At 36.0% G+C, this 18347-nt stretch overlaps 1 protein-coding gene across 3 annotated transcripts in view; it reads right to left on the bottom strand.

The window, feature by feature from the left end:
• RIMBP2 (RIMS binding protein 2) overlaps positions 1 to 18347 on the bottom strand; it is a 162487-nt gene that overhangs the window by 105658 nt on the left and 38482 nt on the right. For all 3 annotated transcript variants that reach the window (XR_008822502.1, XM_056342805.1, XM_056342813.1), the window contains exon 4: positions 16051 to 16188. Coding sequence is in view for 2 of the 3 variants with exons in the window: in XM_056342805.1 (XP_056198780.1) it covers positions 16051 to 16188 (138 nt within the window). In the remaining variant the exon portion in view is untranslated. The remainder of the gene's footprint in view (positions 1 to 16050; positions 16189 to 18347) is intronic.

Raw genomic sequence — 18347 nt, 5'->3', positions numbered from 1 at the left:
TCCTTTCTCTAAGAATCTTTCCACCCCTAGTCACTCTCACACCATCCTCTCAAAAGGATGCGGCACGATTCTGGCCTCCTTCTTGCTATATCACTTTCCATTTGGGACCTGGATAAGCCTCAGTCCTCTGATAGGAATCTTAGGAGTATGCAAATGAAAGTCAGACTCCCTGTGAAAAACAAACCAGCTCAGAGAGCCAGAAGTACCCCTGAACTTTCAAGACATTAGAAAGTATTTATCATAGGCAAATAATGCGGAGAAGCTTACTTCTTTCTTCAACAGGAATTAGAAGGCATCTTTCCTTAACAAAGGAGTGAGTCTCATAATTGTCCAGCTTTCAGGATTTTAAGGAAATAGAAAAACTATGCAAGCAAAGTAGGAAAACTGAGTTTGTTTCAGAGGAATGGAAAGAGAATAGCATTAACACAGTGCTAGCAAACAAGGTTGTGGTTTCCTTCTGATACTTCTGAACAAAACCTGCAAACAGTACTTCTTCATTGAAATCCAAACAAGAAAGAAACCCTTGTGTGACAACCAATGCACAACTCTATGTGTGTCAGAGATGATCAACCTGCTAAAATTATCTTCTGAAGTTGTAAAGTTGGGTCATAGGGGACTAATTATATAACAGAAATGCCCAGAATACAGCTTGCCACTATTGTTATTTTTCCTATATTTAGGGGTTTTTTAACTTTTCTACATTGATTTCAGACCAAGGTATTGCCAAATTTGCAAACTAGCTAATATTTTTTATATAGAGAAATAAGAACAGATTCTCTTATGAATAAATTTCTGTCAGCTTTCTTTTATCTTTTGCTTACTCCCCACTTCACAGCCTTAGTTTGTATTTCAGAATCTGACAGGTGTAGGGTTTATTCCACTAAATCAAATTACAGGTATTAATTAATGGTGCTTCTTTTTTGCTAGCTCCTGCAAGCAGAAGGGTAGATAAAAATGTATTTACAGCAGAATTTAATTATCCATTTTCAAGCCACTGGTCTCCTGGCAAAAGTCTCCCAATGTAGTTCAGAATAGGACTGGGATTAAGAATTAATTTACTGTCAGCAATGATCTGCAATTTAATGGCTTAATCAAGTTTGCTATGAAATTGGTAGGAAGCTCTGGAGCCTAATATTGCCCCAGAGTGTGCTGCATCTAAAGACAGGTTTCAGAGATCCATAATGTAATCATCATCCAACAAATCCAAGATTTCTCTCATATAATCAGGAACTGCCTCCAGCAAGCTTACTACTGACATTACAAAGTTATAGCTCATGGGTTTGAAGCTCAGTGCATACATTTGACTGTCCTTTTCCAGCTAAATCTCCCAAATAAACTGTATTTGCATGAATACTAAGATTAGCATGTAAATACAGGCCAGCGTGACTAACACATTCTCTTTCCTTTTCAGATCATAATGCAAATATAGAAAACTTAATAAAAAAAAGACAAAAGGTTTTAACACATAAATGCTTCTTTTAGCTCTATTCGGAATTCTCCCTACAGTGAGCAGTACGATTACAGAGCTCTTCTACAGGAGCACAGCTGAAGATGGAAATAAGAGATTAAGACTTTGAAAATCACAGCTGAGATAAAATTAGCTATGAACTGAGCCTTTTTTTGTTAAAATTCTGAAATTTAAGGGATTTTGGTTAACTTTAAAAATAACCTCAATCCACATTTTTTGATAGAAGCCAACTGATAGAATAATAAAAGTCTAAGTGCTGAAACAGAAAATATTATGCCAGAAATAGGGTGATAAAAACTATTGAGCTTTCAAGGCCAGATAACGACCTCAGAGGCTCCAATCTTTCAAAAAAGCATGAAAAAGCTTCTCACATGGGGTGTTTAGCTGGGCTGAAATATTCCAAACTCTCTGCAAATTATCATTGGTTGTCAAAATATCCTGGGGGAAACTCCTAGAAGTGCTCTGAACATCATACCATTACAGCAGCTTACCTATTTTATTACTTTTTCCCTGCTAAGATTATGAATCATCCTTACGTCTCCCATTCTGTCACCTATCCATATTTACATCACATCTGCCACAATGCTACTAGTACATCCAAATGCTTCTTTTTGCAGCACTGACTGCTTTCCCCTCCCCTCCTTTTAAGAGGAATAAAACCTCAAAGCTTTTCCCCTTCATTTATTCTCAAAACAGAGTAATACAGACTATCTCTAAAGTACCTATGTTATATTACATCTATATATATATACACATATATATAGATATTATACTAATATATATTACATCACTATGTGGAATGATAATTTATGTATTGAATTTAAGAAACATGGATGCAGAAGTTTTGGGTTTTTACCTCCTAAACATGAAAATGAACATTAATAAAGTCAGGATTGTACAGACAGGACCATTATGTAGTCCTACACCTTCACAAAAGGCTGTGCATTTCACTGTGTGCACATGTGGTAGAAGAGTACACCCCTTATTTATGTTTAAATAAACAGGCTAAAATTATGAAACTTATGTGTAAAGAACTAGTAAAGTCTAAAAAATACCAATCTTAAGGTCACTGAATCACTTGTATCAAGAAAAATCTTAGTTACTAGCAAACTCTTGTAGCAGTATTTAGGATAATGAATATGCTAGTGTCAGAAATCAAGCATGCACCAAATGTGAAACAATCAGAATTCTGAAACACCAAGTCAACCCCCCCCAAATAACCAAAATGCACAGACATAATGAACTACATATTAAACGTAATACTGTGCATTGATGTTTGAGTAGTGACCGCTTGTATCATGTAGTTGTTTAAATACAAAAGGTAAGCTAAAGAGATGAAGAACACATCTCCATAAAGAAAAAAAAAGGCAGTCTTAAATTATAACTTGTCATTCCTGTAGTAAGTATTTCTCAATTGAATTTACATACAACACATAAATTGACAGTAAGTCCTTTAATAAGCGTGTTGAGAGTACTGCAACATGGAGTCAGACATCCAGAAACATCTCACTAAGCATTTGACCATTCTAAATTCTAAAGCATTTCTCCATTCTAAAAGGAGAAAGTTATGAGAAAATTACTGTCTGCATCTTAATTAAAAAGGCTGAATAGGTTTTACTTGTAAGACTGGGCTTTAATCCTCTACCCTCCCATCCACTCAACTGAGTTACCAGCTAATAATTCCCTTAACATCTGTATAGATCACTGAACTGCTGATACATCATTGTCTTAACAAATGCATTGTTCCTCTATGGTCTGCAACACTGCTTTGTTTAGTCATCTGCAACAACACATTTCTCATACTTTGAAAACTTCTTCAGAAGCACGAAACCTCTTTTTTACTCTAGTTCTAGAGGGTTCCTGCACATTCTGTTTTAAATTCTGTAGGTCACGTATTACAAGGATATGTCATGAAAAAATATGGCTTTTGTTCTCTGACCTTTAAGCATGGGCTTGCCTCCAAAGATGGCTGAGAACACAGTTGTTAAACTTCAGCATCTTAACAAGGAAGTGATACTTAATGAGAAAATCAGAATGTTCATTCATTAAAAATATGCAAAAATCTCTTTTATAGCGTTGTATCTTTCCTCTGTCAACACAGCGTATGTGCTTGGATGGTTATGCTCATTCAGAAACTGCAAATTACCAGAGCACGTGCCAATCTTGGAGCACGCAGCAATGATGGCAATGACAATTCTGGTGGGTTCCAGTTGTTAAGAGTTGTTCTAATAATCATCTTGCTGCCCACTGCAATACTGTTTATGATTATGGCAGTGAGCTGAAAACAGCTGCTCCTACTTTCTGAACATCCCTGTCTCATCCCAGACAGCATTTAATGGAACTAGTGGGCCTAAAAATTCACGCCATACATCACGACTTCAGTGCATGACCTAGTGCTGGTTTCTTCACTTCGTATCAGCAGCCTGGTTTGTTTCTCTTCTCTCCACAACAGTATGCCTAGAATTACATGCATGCTGTATATCCACAGGTGATTTTTTTGATCCTACTCCAACAGGAAAATAGATGTTTTCAAACCTTAAGTTTTTCTGGACCTTGATCTAAATTTTTAAACTGTCAACTATTTAAACATAATTTACATTCTCTCAAAGTTACACCATGCTGGATTGCCTTTCAAAATGAGAGAGTGGTAGGCATAACACTTTGCTTTGTTTCTTTCTGTGCAATCATCTCCAAATTTACACACTGAATTCCTTCCTCAACAGCTGCAGAGGGCTAACTGCTAAGAGCAGGTAACAGCAAAGCCTGCCACCATCTCAAGTGGGAAGCTAGACTGCAAACCATCAAAATACCAAAACAGCATACTTGTCCCAACTTCTTCATGTTATTTTGGTATACTTAAAAAAACACCACCACATAACTCATTAATTATAACCTTTCAAAAGTGTTTTCCTTTCCCCCAAATTGTTAAAATTTAGTAGAACTGCAGCCAAAGATCTCATAAAATGATTTTTAGCCTTTGTCATGCAGAGAACATCAAGAAGAGTCTCATCTTTCTATTAATGCAAATGTATTTAAGCAGTCAGTACAGGAAATTTTAAAATATGCTAATCACTATCCCTCTGGACTCCAGTCTCTAATGTCTTTGCTGATGCTGATATCATAGATATAGATGTGATGTCATAAGTAAAGGGAACACCATCATGTAAAGTGTCGATAGGTATCACAACTCCGTAAAGTGACAGCCGTATGTCTATTTTTTGCCACATTTATGTATTTCATAAATTTCCACATTCAACATCCTTTTAATATAGAATATTCTTATTTTCTGGTGTCTGAGCTGAACTGCCACAGTATGTTACAAATGGAAATGCTTTTAATAATCACATGCACTCATTTTTCTTTTTAAAGTGATTCAGTGCTGATGAAAGGCACCAGATTGACGGCCTTGCAGATTGGAGTTCCCTGTTAATCCACAACGAAAACAAGGCACTGCCAGGAGAGTAGCTGGGCCAGCTTCCCTCTAGTACTTCTCCACTTAAATCCGTAAGAGAAAAAACCCACCCAAACATATATATCACATCTCTTAAGTCACAGTATGACTCTGCCTGCTCATATCCTTGGCCTTGAGTCTTATTTTTACTAGCAGAGAAAGTAATCAAAGAAAGCAATGCATTTCTGTGATTGGACTACTGCCCACAAGTTGCTTTAGCGCACATGTAAATCCAGCAGCACACATCACTTTTAGGCCAGCAAATGGATCCTCACCGTATAGTTAAAAAACTATATGAATTTTATCTAATAAAGCATTGAGGTGAAGTTACTGGGTCTTGCCTTCAGCACTCCTTTTCTGAAAGCAAGTGGTTCTTGTCTACTGGGTGTCCCATCAGGAATGACAGATACTTTCTTCAGCAGTTGCTATAAGGGAAAACCTACCTAAGACAGATGTATGTAACCTAATTTTGCCATTATTATTTACGAAAATGAGTATGTATTTTATTAGCAATGTAGCCAAAATACTGAAAGTATTATTTTGGATTTTACTTATCTACCATATGGAGTATAGTAGCAAGAGTCACATCTGAAAGACAAGGCCTAGACCTAGACACTTGTCCAAACCACCTGTTAACTCCTAATCTATAAAACTGAACTAGAAATGTGAAGAATAAAGATCCTTCTTTAATGACACACAAATATGTCAGCAATTAGGGCAGAATATGCTAGCATATAAATAAATAAACAAAAAACCCCACAGGATTTTGAAATACCAAAACCAGCTCAGCCAGAACACTTAAAACAGAGCTACATGGCTTGGTCATATGGCTACATGAACACAACCGAGTGATTTGGCCAGAAACAGCAGCGTTTCATTGTGCAATGATAGCTGTGAATCTGACAGCTTCCTCACACACCCTCCCACCATATTCAACTAAAATTCTGCCTGCCCACAAGTAACTAGGGAACTGTTAGTAAAGAGGTAACGGACCACCCCCTTCTTAATAGATATATAATTATATAGCTGTTTTCTTATTTCAATAAAGTTTCACAGATAATATCAGCCCTGGATTTTTGTAAAGATCAAATCCCATTGAAATGAATTCTCTAGTCTTCTTTGGAAGCATAGGTTATGTCTAGAACTGCATTTTATCTTCTGTTAACTGTAATGATACAGCTGTTAAGAATACATTTCAAATGTTTGCATTCACTTTTTCTCCAGGTGAAGAGAGAATTTTGTTTCTGGAACTTCAACTATTAGAAATTACCTGCAAATCTTCATAGCAACTACACAAAATATGCCACCTACTGCTAAAGAAGGAACCAGGAAGTTTTAAAATATGTTCATGAGTAATCTTAATGTAGTGTGCTTTGCTTTGAATCGTATTCTGTTCCTTTATGGCTACATTTCACATGTTATGAGTTTTAAAAACCCACACAGAGAAAGAGTTAAATTATATTTGCCTTGCTGAAAAGAATAGTCTCAATTACATCTTTGAGACCATGTACTCAAGCCAAGATACTTTTGGCTCTATATGAGCATATTTTTAAAATGTGTTGCTAATTATTTATATAGCTCATTATCTGCTTGCTACTCTGAGCACGACTCATTTCCCTCATCCACCCAATGCCTCTCAGGTAACAAAGAACTAATTGAAAATACTACTTTTTTAAGAAGAGAATAATTATCCAGTGCAACCACTCTGGAGGAACATTCAGTGAAATCCAAAAATGAGATCTCACTGTCATTAGATTTGAGAAGCAAAGCACTTACATTGCAACTTTCCCCCAAATACAGAAAATCACCTATCAAGGTTTCTTCAAGGGCAAAGCAGGTACTTTACAGACAGCTGTGTGCATAAGGAAAGAGTAAGAGAAAACATCCCAACTAATGATTACTTCAAAACTGTTTATTTTAAGCAACATAGTATACTTCTGGTCCTCCAAAATAAAATAAACTATACCAAGGTCCCACATGATGGACCAATAACAGTACATACTCCCCAAGGAGAGAAAAAGTTGCTATTTATATAGAACATGCTGCTAAATGTTACTCAGCCTGCAGTCCAGAATATAGCTGGTGGTTGCCTCTCTCCCAGCATGACAAAAAATGGTAAGACTGATGGGCACACTTCCACACTTTTTAGCCAGTCTTTACACAGCATAGCTACTGTTAGAATGTATTTACACAGGTTAGCTACAACTATACACACCATTTGAGAGCCCTGTTCTACAAAATCTTATGCTTATTGAAGTACATTGTAAGCTGTCTGCATTAACAGTGGAGGAGCTTGTGCCAATTATTTACATCGGTAAATAACTTTCACACATCTCACTATTTAACAGCAACCTTGCATGCTGCCAGTGCGCAATGAATATTTTCAAGTGTCTGAAGACACTCAGAGCTTCATACACACAACCTTAATCAATTAAAAAAAGAACTGGAATGCTTCTTGGGAGGGCAGGATCACAACTGCTGCTTCAAATCAGAGATGCAGTCTCAAAACCGTTTAAACAGACAAGCAGAAGTTTCCATGCCTTTAGTAAACTGGTCTTGTCCAACTCCTAAATTCATTTATTCTCATCATGGTACTTCATGCTGAGAAAGAGAAAGTCACTTGCACTATTTCCTGGTATAAAGCGAATGTTCCAAGTTGCAGGAATATTTGCTGAAGGAACATTGCTGAGGTCTACAGTCCTACCAATTTTAACTTCAGGTCAATTTACTATAAGAATTAAAAATTCTGGGCCTGTAATTATGTCGTTAGTTTTTATCTAAACACAAACATTCTGCATGACTTACCTTGTCAGTTTTAAACTCCTCATAGGACCTTTTTTTTAAAAAAAAAAAATAAATCAACATTTGCCAGTAAAGTGCCTTTTGCATTTGGAATCTGTACTAAGCTCCCCATAGACACAAATACAGAATCTGTGCATATAAAATATGCATGAGTGCTAAGCACAGGTTTAGACATGAATTTGTAAACTTCAGTACACACTAATATGTTCCTGTTCACACATCTCAGGTTTTCTGGTTATGTTTGATGAAAGATGACAGCTCAGAAATACAGTTTTATACATCTTTTTGACATTCAGTATGCTTTTCCCCAATATGTCTTTTATCTCTGATGTACATCACCAAGCCATGGGCTCATCATAGGCTCTAATATCCATATTCAGAAAGGGATTTCATTTAAAATACCTTTCTCCCAGGTGTGCTGCCTTGACAAAGTGCTATACACTTTGTACAGCATTTATATGAACTGGATTTTTGATCCAGCACTTCTGGTGGTTTTTAGGCAGAGAAAAGCAAGTCTGCTAGCTTTGAGCAGCCTTCTTGCTGCAGATCTAATCACTAGTACTTCTCTAGGAAACAGCGTGAAAAGTTTGTTCAAATAATGATCTAGTCTACATATATATGCTGATAGAGAAAAAATTGAGTATTCACACAGACAAGGCTGTATCTTGCTTGCAATACTCGTATTACTAGCCTTGCTGACTTCCATGGTACTACGGGTTATCAGAATTTGGCCTGTATTAAGCGGAAAAAAATTAACACCAACGTTAGCAAAAAGACTTGCAGATATTTAGAAATGGAATACAGACTCTTTTGGCTTTAGGTCATCAGTTTTAATGGAACAGAGATCCTCTTGCCACCTATTTGTCACTCAGAGTAATGATTGCAATCTTCAGCCATACAAAGGCTACTGAAGAGTATCTCAGCAATGCATTAAAGGACTCAGTGTAGTTCAGTTTGAGAACCATACGACAACTAAAAGTTTAAGAACCACTTGTTTCATAACATAAAACACAGCAGCAAAATTAGTACTAAATTGTTAGTTTTTTGGAAGCCTCAGCAGAAAGTCTAAGATAGCTCTAGATCTGAATACGAACCAACCAACCAACCAAGGTATTTCTGCTGTTCCTATGGGAGGAAGCTTTGATATGCACTAGCATTCCATCATCCAGGTTTCATGTAATACCTATTTGAAGTTAAAATAAAAATTCTCCTGCATCCTATAAAGAGAGTCATTCAGTCCCCTAAATTATTTGTAAATTACATCTCAAGCCACATTCAGAGAACCATCATCTAGTTCACCTCTAAATTCAGGAGTAACACCACTGAGCCTAAAGATTTTAGCACAGGGTTTAAGTTTAAGGCTTACATTTTTTAAATCACCAAAATAGTTTGTGTCCAACCTATTTACTGGACAAGAAACCTTCCAAGTGAGTTTACTACAAAAGTCTGCAGTCTTGATTCATTAGCACAAAAGTTAATTAAATCATTCTCTCCTCAGACATACTATTTTGTCTTAAAGATGATTAAACAAGAGGCAAATGCAATTAGGATAGGAAAAAGCATAAGCAAAAAAATTAATCTTATCATGTGTTTCAGAAAAAAAGGAAGTAATAAATTACCTTGCACCATAAGCCTTTTGTTTTGCTGTAACTGATAATGCATTAAGATTCTTTAGCTTTCTTGTTTAATACAAGTATTACATTTGTTGAGGCAATATAGAAAGAAACTGGGACTGTGACAACAGACAGTACATTTAGGAGAAAGATAATATATACAGCTAGGCTTATGCAGATGGCGTCCCTTCAGGACAGCAACGAACAGAACACTGGGTAGTGAGATTTATGAAAATATAGACTACATGCATAAACACAAAATCATTATTTTTTAAAAAAATATATATATATACACACACAGAGTCTCTTAAACAGAATCCAAACTCATATTCCAGGTTCAAAAAATAATTGTTTTAGAGGAGGTGGAACCTCTGAAGTTCAGTTTGCATCACTGGCTGTTTGTTGGCTGGATGCATTTACATGACAGAGTACAAAATGCAAAAAGAAAAAACGCCCTTTAAGCACCACCTGGGAATAAGAAAATCTGCATTCAGTTCCTGAATTTATCTTTGACTTTCCTTAGATATTAATTAGCTCAGTTATAGACGAATAGAGATAAGAATGTTTCATTGCTCTTGCTTGTTTAGACCGGATTCACTGCTCAGTTATCTCAGTTATACTGAGATCATTTTGGGATGTCTCTTAAATCTGCAGTCACAAAACCCAAAAGCCTAGTTTTTTATTGTAAGACTACAAGGTTTCAGTATACCATATACAATAAGGGTTATCAGAATGCCTTACATTTGAATTTTATAATCCAGCAGGATTAATGGATATATTTTGAGAGAAATCACAACTACAGACATGTAACACTTGAATAATACATAGCATATTTTTTCCAGAATCATAACAAGCCAGCATTACATCCAGCACAGGCAAAATTGCCCTGAGCTGGCTAAAGGCCTGACTCAGCTATGCTCTTTTGAATGTCTGAGCACGCCCCACTTCTCCAGAGCTCCCTTAACAGCCAGCATCACGTGTGTAAACCAGTCAGCTCCAGGTAGCAGCAGCAACCAAGCTTGAGAGTATCTGCTCCTAGCTGGTGCCCCTCCTGACCTATCCTGACCATGGCTCTGATTAGTCCACCGAAAAGAAAAAAAAAGATGGAAACTATGTTACAAAACTGTTTTTATTAAAAGGTCATATTTGAATCAAAAATCTTTGAGGGAGTAAGAAAATTATGTTCTAAGAAAGAAAGAAAGAAAAGAAGCCTGCTTTCATGGCTACTGATTTAATTCAATCTCATACTGGACATGCCTCATTGTTTGGGCCTTTAAGTATCTTTATTATTATTGTTATTACTATTTATTAACATTACTATTATAATTATTACTGCTTTCTCTCTTTCAGGAATGTAACAACCAGCATAAACTCTGATTAGGAAAGAGTGTTTTTAAAAACACATTAAGATTTATTCTTGATAGAAGTTCTCTTCATAGCCTGCAGCTAGAAAAAGCTTTTATTATACTGGCACTGTGTCAACAAAGTCACAACAGAATTCTACATTTGCACAGGAAATAATTAATCTAGAAAGTATCGCTAGAAATGCAAGGTTGTATAAGTCATTCTGTTGATATGGAAAACTGATGATTGAATGTTAAAAGGAAATAAACTATTAAAATAGCTCATTGGCACTCAGTGCTGTATGTTTAAAAACGCTCACGAGACCCAAAATATTAGAAATTCAAATAAACTGTGATTAACTTCAGCATTTATCAAAATCCAGATACTGGTTTTGACCATGGATATTGTTGTTTTCATTGCTAGCAATTTCACACATGTACAGGGCACAGGAAATACAGGTAACCTTAAAAAGTTCCTTTCATAGAGCCAGCTATCTAGGCTAAACACCAACCATATGTCAAGCATTCCTATTTATGATTATTACACTAATATCCAGCCTCTCTGTTCTGCCAGCATTAAGGAACATAAACCATCTTCAAATAGCAAGGAAGACTCAAAATATTTACAAATTAAAAAAAAAATAATTGTTTCCTTCAGTCCAGTTTTTGCCTATTATAAACATATAGTGCTTTGACCTCAGTAAACAATTAACCTAAGTGAATCTTCGGGAAGTATGACAGAATCTTGCTTTGCACAAAGGTATAAAGGCTTAAATGGAGTACAGTGTGCATTTCAGAGAAAACTATGTATCACAAAAGACTAACATAATCACAGTTTTTCCATCACGAACATGAGATGGATGGCTGTATCTCAGCAAACTGCTGTTGTTATAGAAACTGCTGACACGTTGCTACTGTGGTGAAACTGGCATTATACTCACACTAATGTCCTTTTTATCAACCTCAATTCAAAATTCAGAGCACTTTAATTTACAATCAGGTAGCTGTACGTCATTCTCTGCAGCTGCAGGCAGTGTCAAATGCTGCTGTTGCATGGTAACTAACAGGTAACTGGTGCAAGTCTGTTATATTTATGTACACAGAAAGCTAATGACAGAAGGCAAAGAGAACATTTATCTGTAGAATAAAAAATTTGGTCTCTGTTTACTAAAATACAGGATTTTCCTCTGGCAGTGAAACCACTGCTGAAACGTACAGTACCAGCACGAAAAATTGCACTTATATCTTCTGATCCTGAGTGCGAATGATAAAAGTTACTGTTACTGATACAGCTACAGCAATTCATTAAAAATGAAAGAGGAGTGAACAGTTAACTTAAAATTTCGCCCCAAAGTACTGTAACTACATTATGAAAGAAACATTATTTAATATTTTGTTAAGAAAATTTAATCTTGGCCTCAGAGTATGTAGTGCTCTCACTATCCATACTACAATACTATGTAAACAATAGTGTTTTAAATAGAGGCAGTTTGGGTGTACAAAGTTTACCCTTTATCCCGAAGGCTGCTACTGCCCAGCAACCATGTAGATTTCTTGTGTTCCCTTTAAACAGTGACATATTGAGCAGTGAAAATAGATTCTGAATGGACTTAAAGATACAGTCTATGCCGGACTGAAAGAAATTGCTGCAAATAATCATTTATTTTGTTCTGAAGACCCTAATCCAAACCATTGCTTTTTGGTTTACAACATGACTTTAAAAGCATGAATCATTTGTGTGAATGAAATTAACAGCAAAAGTCCCACTAATTTCAGTGGCATCCAGTTTTTGCCTCAAGTTGGACTTCTGTAAGTGTACTGGGTCTGGGTCTACAAACAACTACCTAACTTCTCAAACGCCTTCTGTTAGGGGAACTTCCACACACAACATTAGAAGACTGACTTTTTTTTTTACCAGAAAAGTCTTTCACCAGACCTTAACATTCAGTTCACGTTACAGCTATGTAATTATTCTTTTCAGAAGCAGAGATGCAAAGAAGGTATGAACAGACAATTCAAAATATCTCATTTATGCACTTTTCTCTTGTAATATTAAATATTATTACTTTTGATGCAATCAAAGTCATATCCTTCAAATGGATAAATCCAGCACCAAGTTTAGAACCTCAAGCTTCAAATATCAGGCTCTTAAAGCAAAGCTATAAGCTTTTACTTTCAGTTCAATAAGGTACAATGTAAGAATAGTGAGAACATCAGATTTTAAAAAGGTGTCCTTTTATTAATTTTCTTTAAATTATTCTGTTAGTTACTCGTTGCAGAGTGCTTTGAAGATGAAGATCAAAGGTGATATATGAACTACTATTTATAACTCAGTCACCAAGAAGTGTGGATCAAGTAATTGAACAACAGATATGCTCCTCAGAACTCATTATCATTGGAAAGTAAATCACAGTATCTTATCTTTCATAACACCTGTCAGTCCTGAAGGGTCTAAAAGGCTTACAGTATGCACATGTTCTTCACACAGATATAGATGTACATGCTTTTAGGCTGGCACAATACTTCATTTTTAAAATGGGAGGGTATACCGTAGTAGCAAATATTCATATATGCAGGCCCAATTATAGGATCAGGTCTTGTTTAAATACAACTATGACTTCAATTGTGGAATAATGAATTGCAATCAACTCTGTGGAGTGCAGAAACTACATTAACAGCTGTAAAGCATGCTTAATAGAATAAACCTTTAGTAGCAACTCCTCTGCCCCTTATACATTAAAAAGAATACAGTTTATTCTCTATAGAATTTAAGAGCATTATGTACAATCATAAAGATAGTCCACAGAAGGATACCATGCTACTCTAAACATGATGTTAGTATTTCCCATTGTATACTTTCAAGAATCTATTGTTTGAACTCACTGTAAATGTACTGGGGCCATTTTGTAAGGACAGGTACATACAATCAATAATCATAAAAAAGGAAAATTTATGCATGGAAGAAAGCATTTGTATTTATATAATCATAGGATAATCTAGGCTGGAAGACTCTGGAGATTCCCTAGTCTAACTTCCTGCTCAAAGCAGGGCCAGCTTCAGAGCTGGATCAGTTTGGTCAGGGCTTTCATCTCTCCAAGGAAGAAGACTCCACAACCCCTCTGCAAAATGACCATTCTCTTTACAAAGATTTCCTCCTCAACACCCATAGATCTAACAAGAATTTCCCTTGCTAGAGCCTGTCTCTTGTGCTTTCACTCTGCATCTCTACGAAGAGTTCGTCTCTATCTTCTCTATAGTTGCCCATTAGGAAACAGGCTTCCTGAAGAGTAATATACTCACTGTATCATCCCTGAACACATGACCATCTGTTTTTGAACAGTACCACCACAATAAATATATTTCCTAAAATAAAGAGTAACTCAAGACCAGTAAAACCACCTGTATCTTTGACAAGGAGAACGCAGAACACTGGCTACCAATGTTGGGACATAAACATTCAGGGAGCACATTTCAGCTTTGAGGTTTTGTTTTGTAAACTGAATTTTAAAAAGTATAATTGTTTTAGCACTGGAGGGTAATGTTATTCTATCTCATTTGAAAATAATATTTCTCTGTAGAACAGCAGTAGGTTGAGAAACAAAGCCCTGAAGTTTATATCTAAATGAAAGCTCTGAAACTTGTAGTTTACTCTGAGTTCAGATTTACCTGAAACAAACAACAGTAATGCTTACTCCATCTTGAACTGGAAGGTCTAAACACAATTTCAGATGCTTTACTCTTGAATAAAGAAAGAATAAAATTTTAACACAATTTGGTTCAGCTGTTAGCAAAAACCCCACTGCTTACAAATGATAGATGTTTCCTTGCCAAGTCACAAAGTTTTGTCATTTCTTTACATTCAGAAGCAATGGTTCTTTCTACTAACACTATATCATAAACAAGTAAAGGCAATGTAGAGCTCCAAACTTATCAATATTATTTGCTTCACTATCATTACTGAATCAAGTCAGTGAGTTGTGTTTTTTTCAGTGTTTCTCAAATGACAGATAAAATATAGACAGTATCTGCAATTCTGGAAGTTCGTACAAGGATTGTCGTGTCCCGGTATGATTATGCACTGTTAAGTGCTAGGATTTGATTCTGCTAGCAGTAGCACGAGACCAGTCAGCTGCCCATTGCTCACTCCCCATAGCCATGCTACACTTTCCAAACGTGCCATTACAACTCCTCGAGCAGCTGTAGAAGGAACTACATGAGGAACTGATCTGTACTAAAAAAAAACCACTGGGGTGGGGCAGGGGAAGAAGTAGCTTGATTAAGTGGGCACTTCTATGAAAAGGACAACTGTGAAATTATGGCTTAAGCTATCCTGGGCAACTAAGAAGGTTTTTTAGAGGATAACCCCATACACAGTAGATCTCCTCCTCTACTCACTAACTGTATTAGTATTGAAAATTGACTCCAAAATTCAGCTCAAGCTATTCAATCTAGTTTCTCCAAAAACTCCCAAAAGCTTGTCTTCCTTCTTCATAATATTTGTGGTTTAATTACCAAGTTGTTTTTTTTTAAAAAAAAATAAAATCACACTTATTATAACTTCATAGTCCAAAAATTAGTAAATTCCTTGCTGTAATAAAAGCAAAAGCAGATAAAACAGCTATTAATTATGGGAAAAAAAATGTAGTGTTCCACCTGGAACTCTGATTTTAAAAAGAAATAGAAATCTGTCCATTTATGCATTCAAATGTCTTTGCACTTAAGTGAAAGTATTTTATCTAAAAGGAAGAATTCAGGACACCTCACTGGCACAAATATTGCTCTCTGGAAGTTGTCTTCAGGTACACAAACATTATCCTATAACTTTTATATTCAACAGACCCTTCTAAAATGTTCTCTGAAAGCAAAAGGTGCCCCAAAATCAGAATGCATGCAAACATATAGAACTCCAACTGGAAAAAAATCTGCTGACATTTAGAATCAAGTGGCAGGACATATACACCAAAACAGATTCGCATGTGTTCATCACAACAGTTAAGCACTGGATCCTACACTTTTGTATTCATGCATGCAGAGCAAAGCATTGGAATTACTATTTATATCACGTTTTTGTTCATTAAATTCTCATTTCATGCTTAAATCATGTCACAAGTACGTATATATATTAAGTACTACTACCATTCTACAAGATTCTAAGAAATCAATACAGAATCTATTGCTATAAAGATCATGGAGCTAAACCCTCCTTCTCACGAACACTCACCATTAGAAAAGCTCGACCCCCTGACGTTAAGTGCACATGCAAACAAAAACACCCAACCAACCAACCAACAGAAGCAGCATGGACTGCAAAGCTAGACTTGTTTTTAAATTCATCAGATGCCATAAAATAGTAAAATCGATGTCAGGACTTACTAAAAACTGCCAATGATGATGTCCTTGATTTAAGGTGGTGACATGAGACTTAGAAATCTGGGTCTCTTCTAAAAACTGGGTCTGATCAAATATTTTCTGTGATGTTGCAGGCTGCAGACATGATGAATCATTTCCAAACTGTGCAGAATAAAACAAAACAAGTTAAATGACTAGTCTGTTAAAACTGCATTTGTACTAGCTGACTAGCACTTGCTCTCCCAGCTACACAGCATGTTCCATTAACGTCTTTCTCATTACATGTGCCTCTAAAAGCTGCTTGAAAGTGATGGTTAGATATACAATACAAACAATGCAAGCCAATCTAAACTAATAAATTCAGCTTTGTTGAATAAACATTTTGCCAGGGCAGGCAACAAGACTGAAGTCCATCATAAACCTACAAAACAAGGCTTAGTGTGGTCATCAGTCCCTTGCAAAAAATTAATTTCAGAGGGTAAATGCAAAAATTTGGTTTCAATAATTTCTCTATAAAATGCAGGGACACAGAACTATGCAGAAAAAACCTGACTAATATTAATCATTAGAGACTGCAAGTTTGTCAGGATTTCTCTTTACATTAAAAACAAAGTTTCAGCAAAGCTTATACAAAGTACCATTAGAAATCCTGTTTCTTTGCTAGCTCACCCACAAAACTCACAGTGCTTCCGAGCTTAAAAGGGATCATTAGGTTTGGTATTTCGAATGTCTTTGGATAGAGTTAGCAACGTCAACATTCTCAAATTCCTGTTTAAAAATGGTTTGGGATCAACCACCTCAAATACACTACATCTTCATGTAAACGTAACTTGAAATGCCCATGTTTCTGAGGAACCTTATTTTCCTGAATTTGGGGTAGTTCAAAACTACTTAATCCTTTGCTTAGCATTTTCGGTTCTGGCCAACAATCAAACACCATTTGCAAAATAACTCAATAGAGACCATAAATTATTGAGACAGGCACAACCCAAAGTCACTGAAACCAGCTGAAAAGCTCCCACTGATCTTTGGGTAAGATCCTAATTGTTTGTGGTTTAGCATCATAACCCAAGAAAAGATACAATAAAGCAGTTCTCCCCTCAGGCAAAATTAGCTTCCCTTCCTTATATCATAAGCCAATCAATTTTAATACTACCTACAGCAAGTAAGAATTAGACATATTTTAAGATGCTTCCTCAGGAAAAAAGAAAAATAATGGAAGTTTTTTAAAAATGGAAAAGAATTTTAAAAACCCAAACACCATAGCATCAGCATTGTGACAATTTTAAATGAATCAATGTAAAGTCTAGCATGAAATGCAATTGACTTGCTCTTCCTATTCCCAGAAGAAACTTAGCAAATCACCAAGATGATACATATAAAGATACCTATGTGACTGTCCACTTCATGGATATTAACCAATAGGTGGCTGGTTTTACTACATCAGGATCAGGTGTAGGTCTGTCAAAAAAACCCTACGATATTTAAGACTTAATTTACAAGGGCATCATGCAATTCAAATTAATTAACTGGAAGGACAGCATGCAGATATGTGAAAGACAGAAACTTCTGCTGCCACAGTTAAATTCCCTCTAAATCTCCAATTCAAAACTTCCAAAAGATGCACATCAAGCATTTGAGCAGTGCACGGGGACAGCAGATCTATTCAGCCTAGTGACACACTAAGGTTATTCTCATCCCCACCAGTGTTGTTCCATGAGTTCCTCCCATCCCCTTTTTCTGTCTTATTAATCATATATCACCTACTAAACTGTGAAATCCTCAGACAAATCACTCTTGTTGCTAACACGTATATAGCACAACACTCTCTGGAGTCTGAATACATGCTAAAAACCATAATGTAACAACAGAGAAGAGCTGATGTATTTATTTGCCTCAGTACGTGATAAGCATGAATAATTTTTTCCAAAGACTTTAAAACTTTTATTTTTCACTAAAATAGAACTCTAAAAATAACTTTGGATAGTGCCCTTCCACACATAAAATGGCCATGGATGCGTAGAATTGCATCCTATATGAACAAGCTAAATGTCAGAGGTTATTATCTAACAGATTGCTCAGAGTTAATGATAGCTACTTCCACTCATACCCCCACATTTCCATCTATTTTTAAATGTCTTTACTTACATAATGTTTGATGTCTTCATCAGCACCAATCTAACTCTGATGGCAACATCAAGGCTGTACTTGTAGGACATGGGAAATCACACTGAAAAGCATGCATCCTTTTAGATTTGGGCCTAGAAGCACAGGATCTTTTATTTATTCATGAGTTTCCCCGAGAAGAACTAGTGGTTGCT

The sequence above is a fragment of the Falco biarmicus genome, chromosome 1, assembly GCF_023638135.1.
Source record: "Falco biarmicus isolate bFalBia1 chromosome 1, bFalBia1.pri, whole genome shotgun sequence".
Classification (NCBI taxonomy): domain Eukaryota; kingdom Metazoa; phylum Chordata; class Aves; order Falconiformes; family Falconidae; genus Falco; species Falco biarmicus.
The sequence above is the reverse complement of the archived record's forward strand: the minus strand, read 5'-3'. Positions and strand labels throughout refer to the sequence as shown.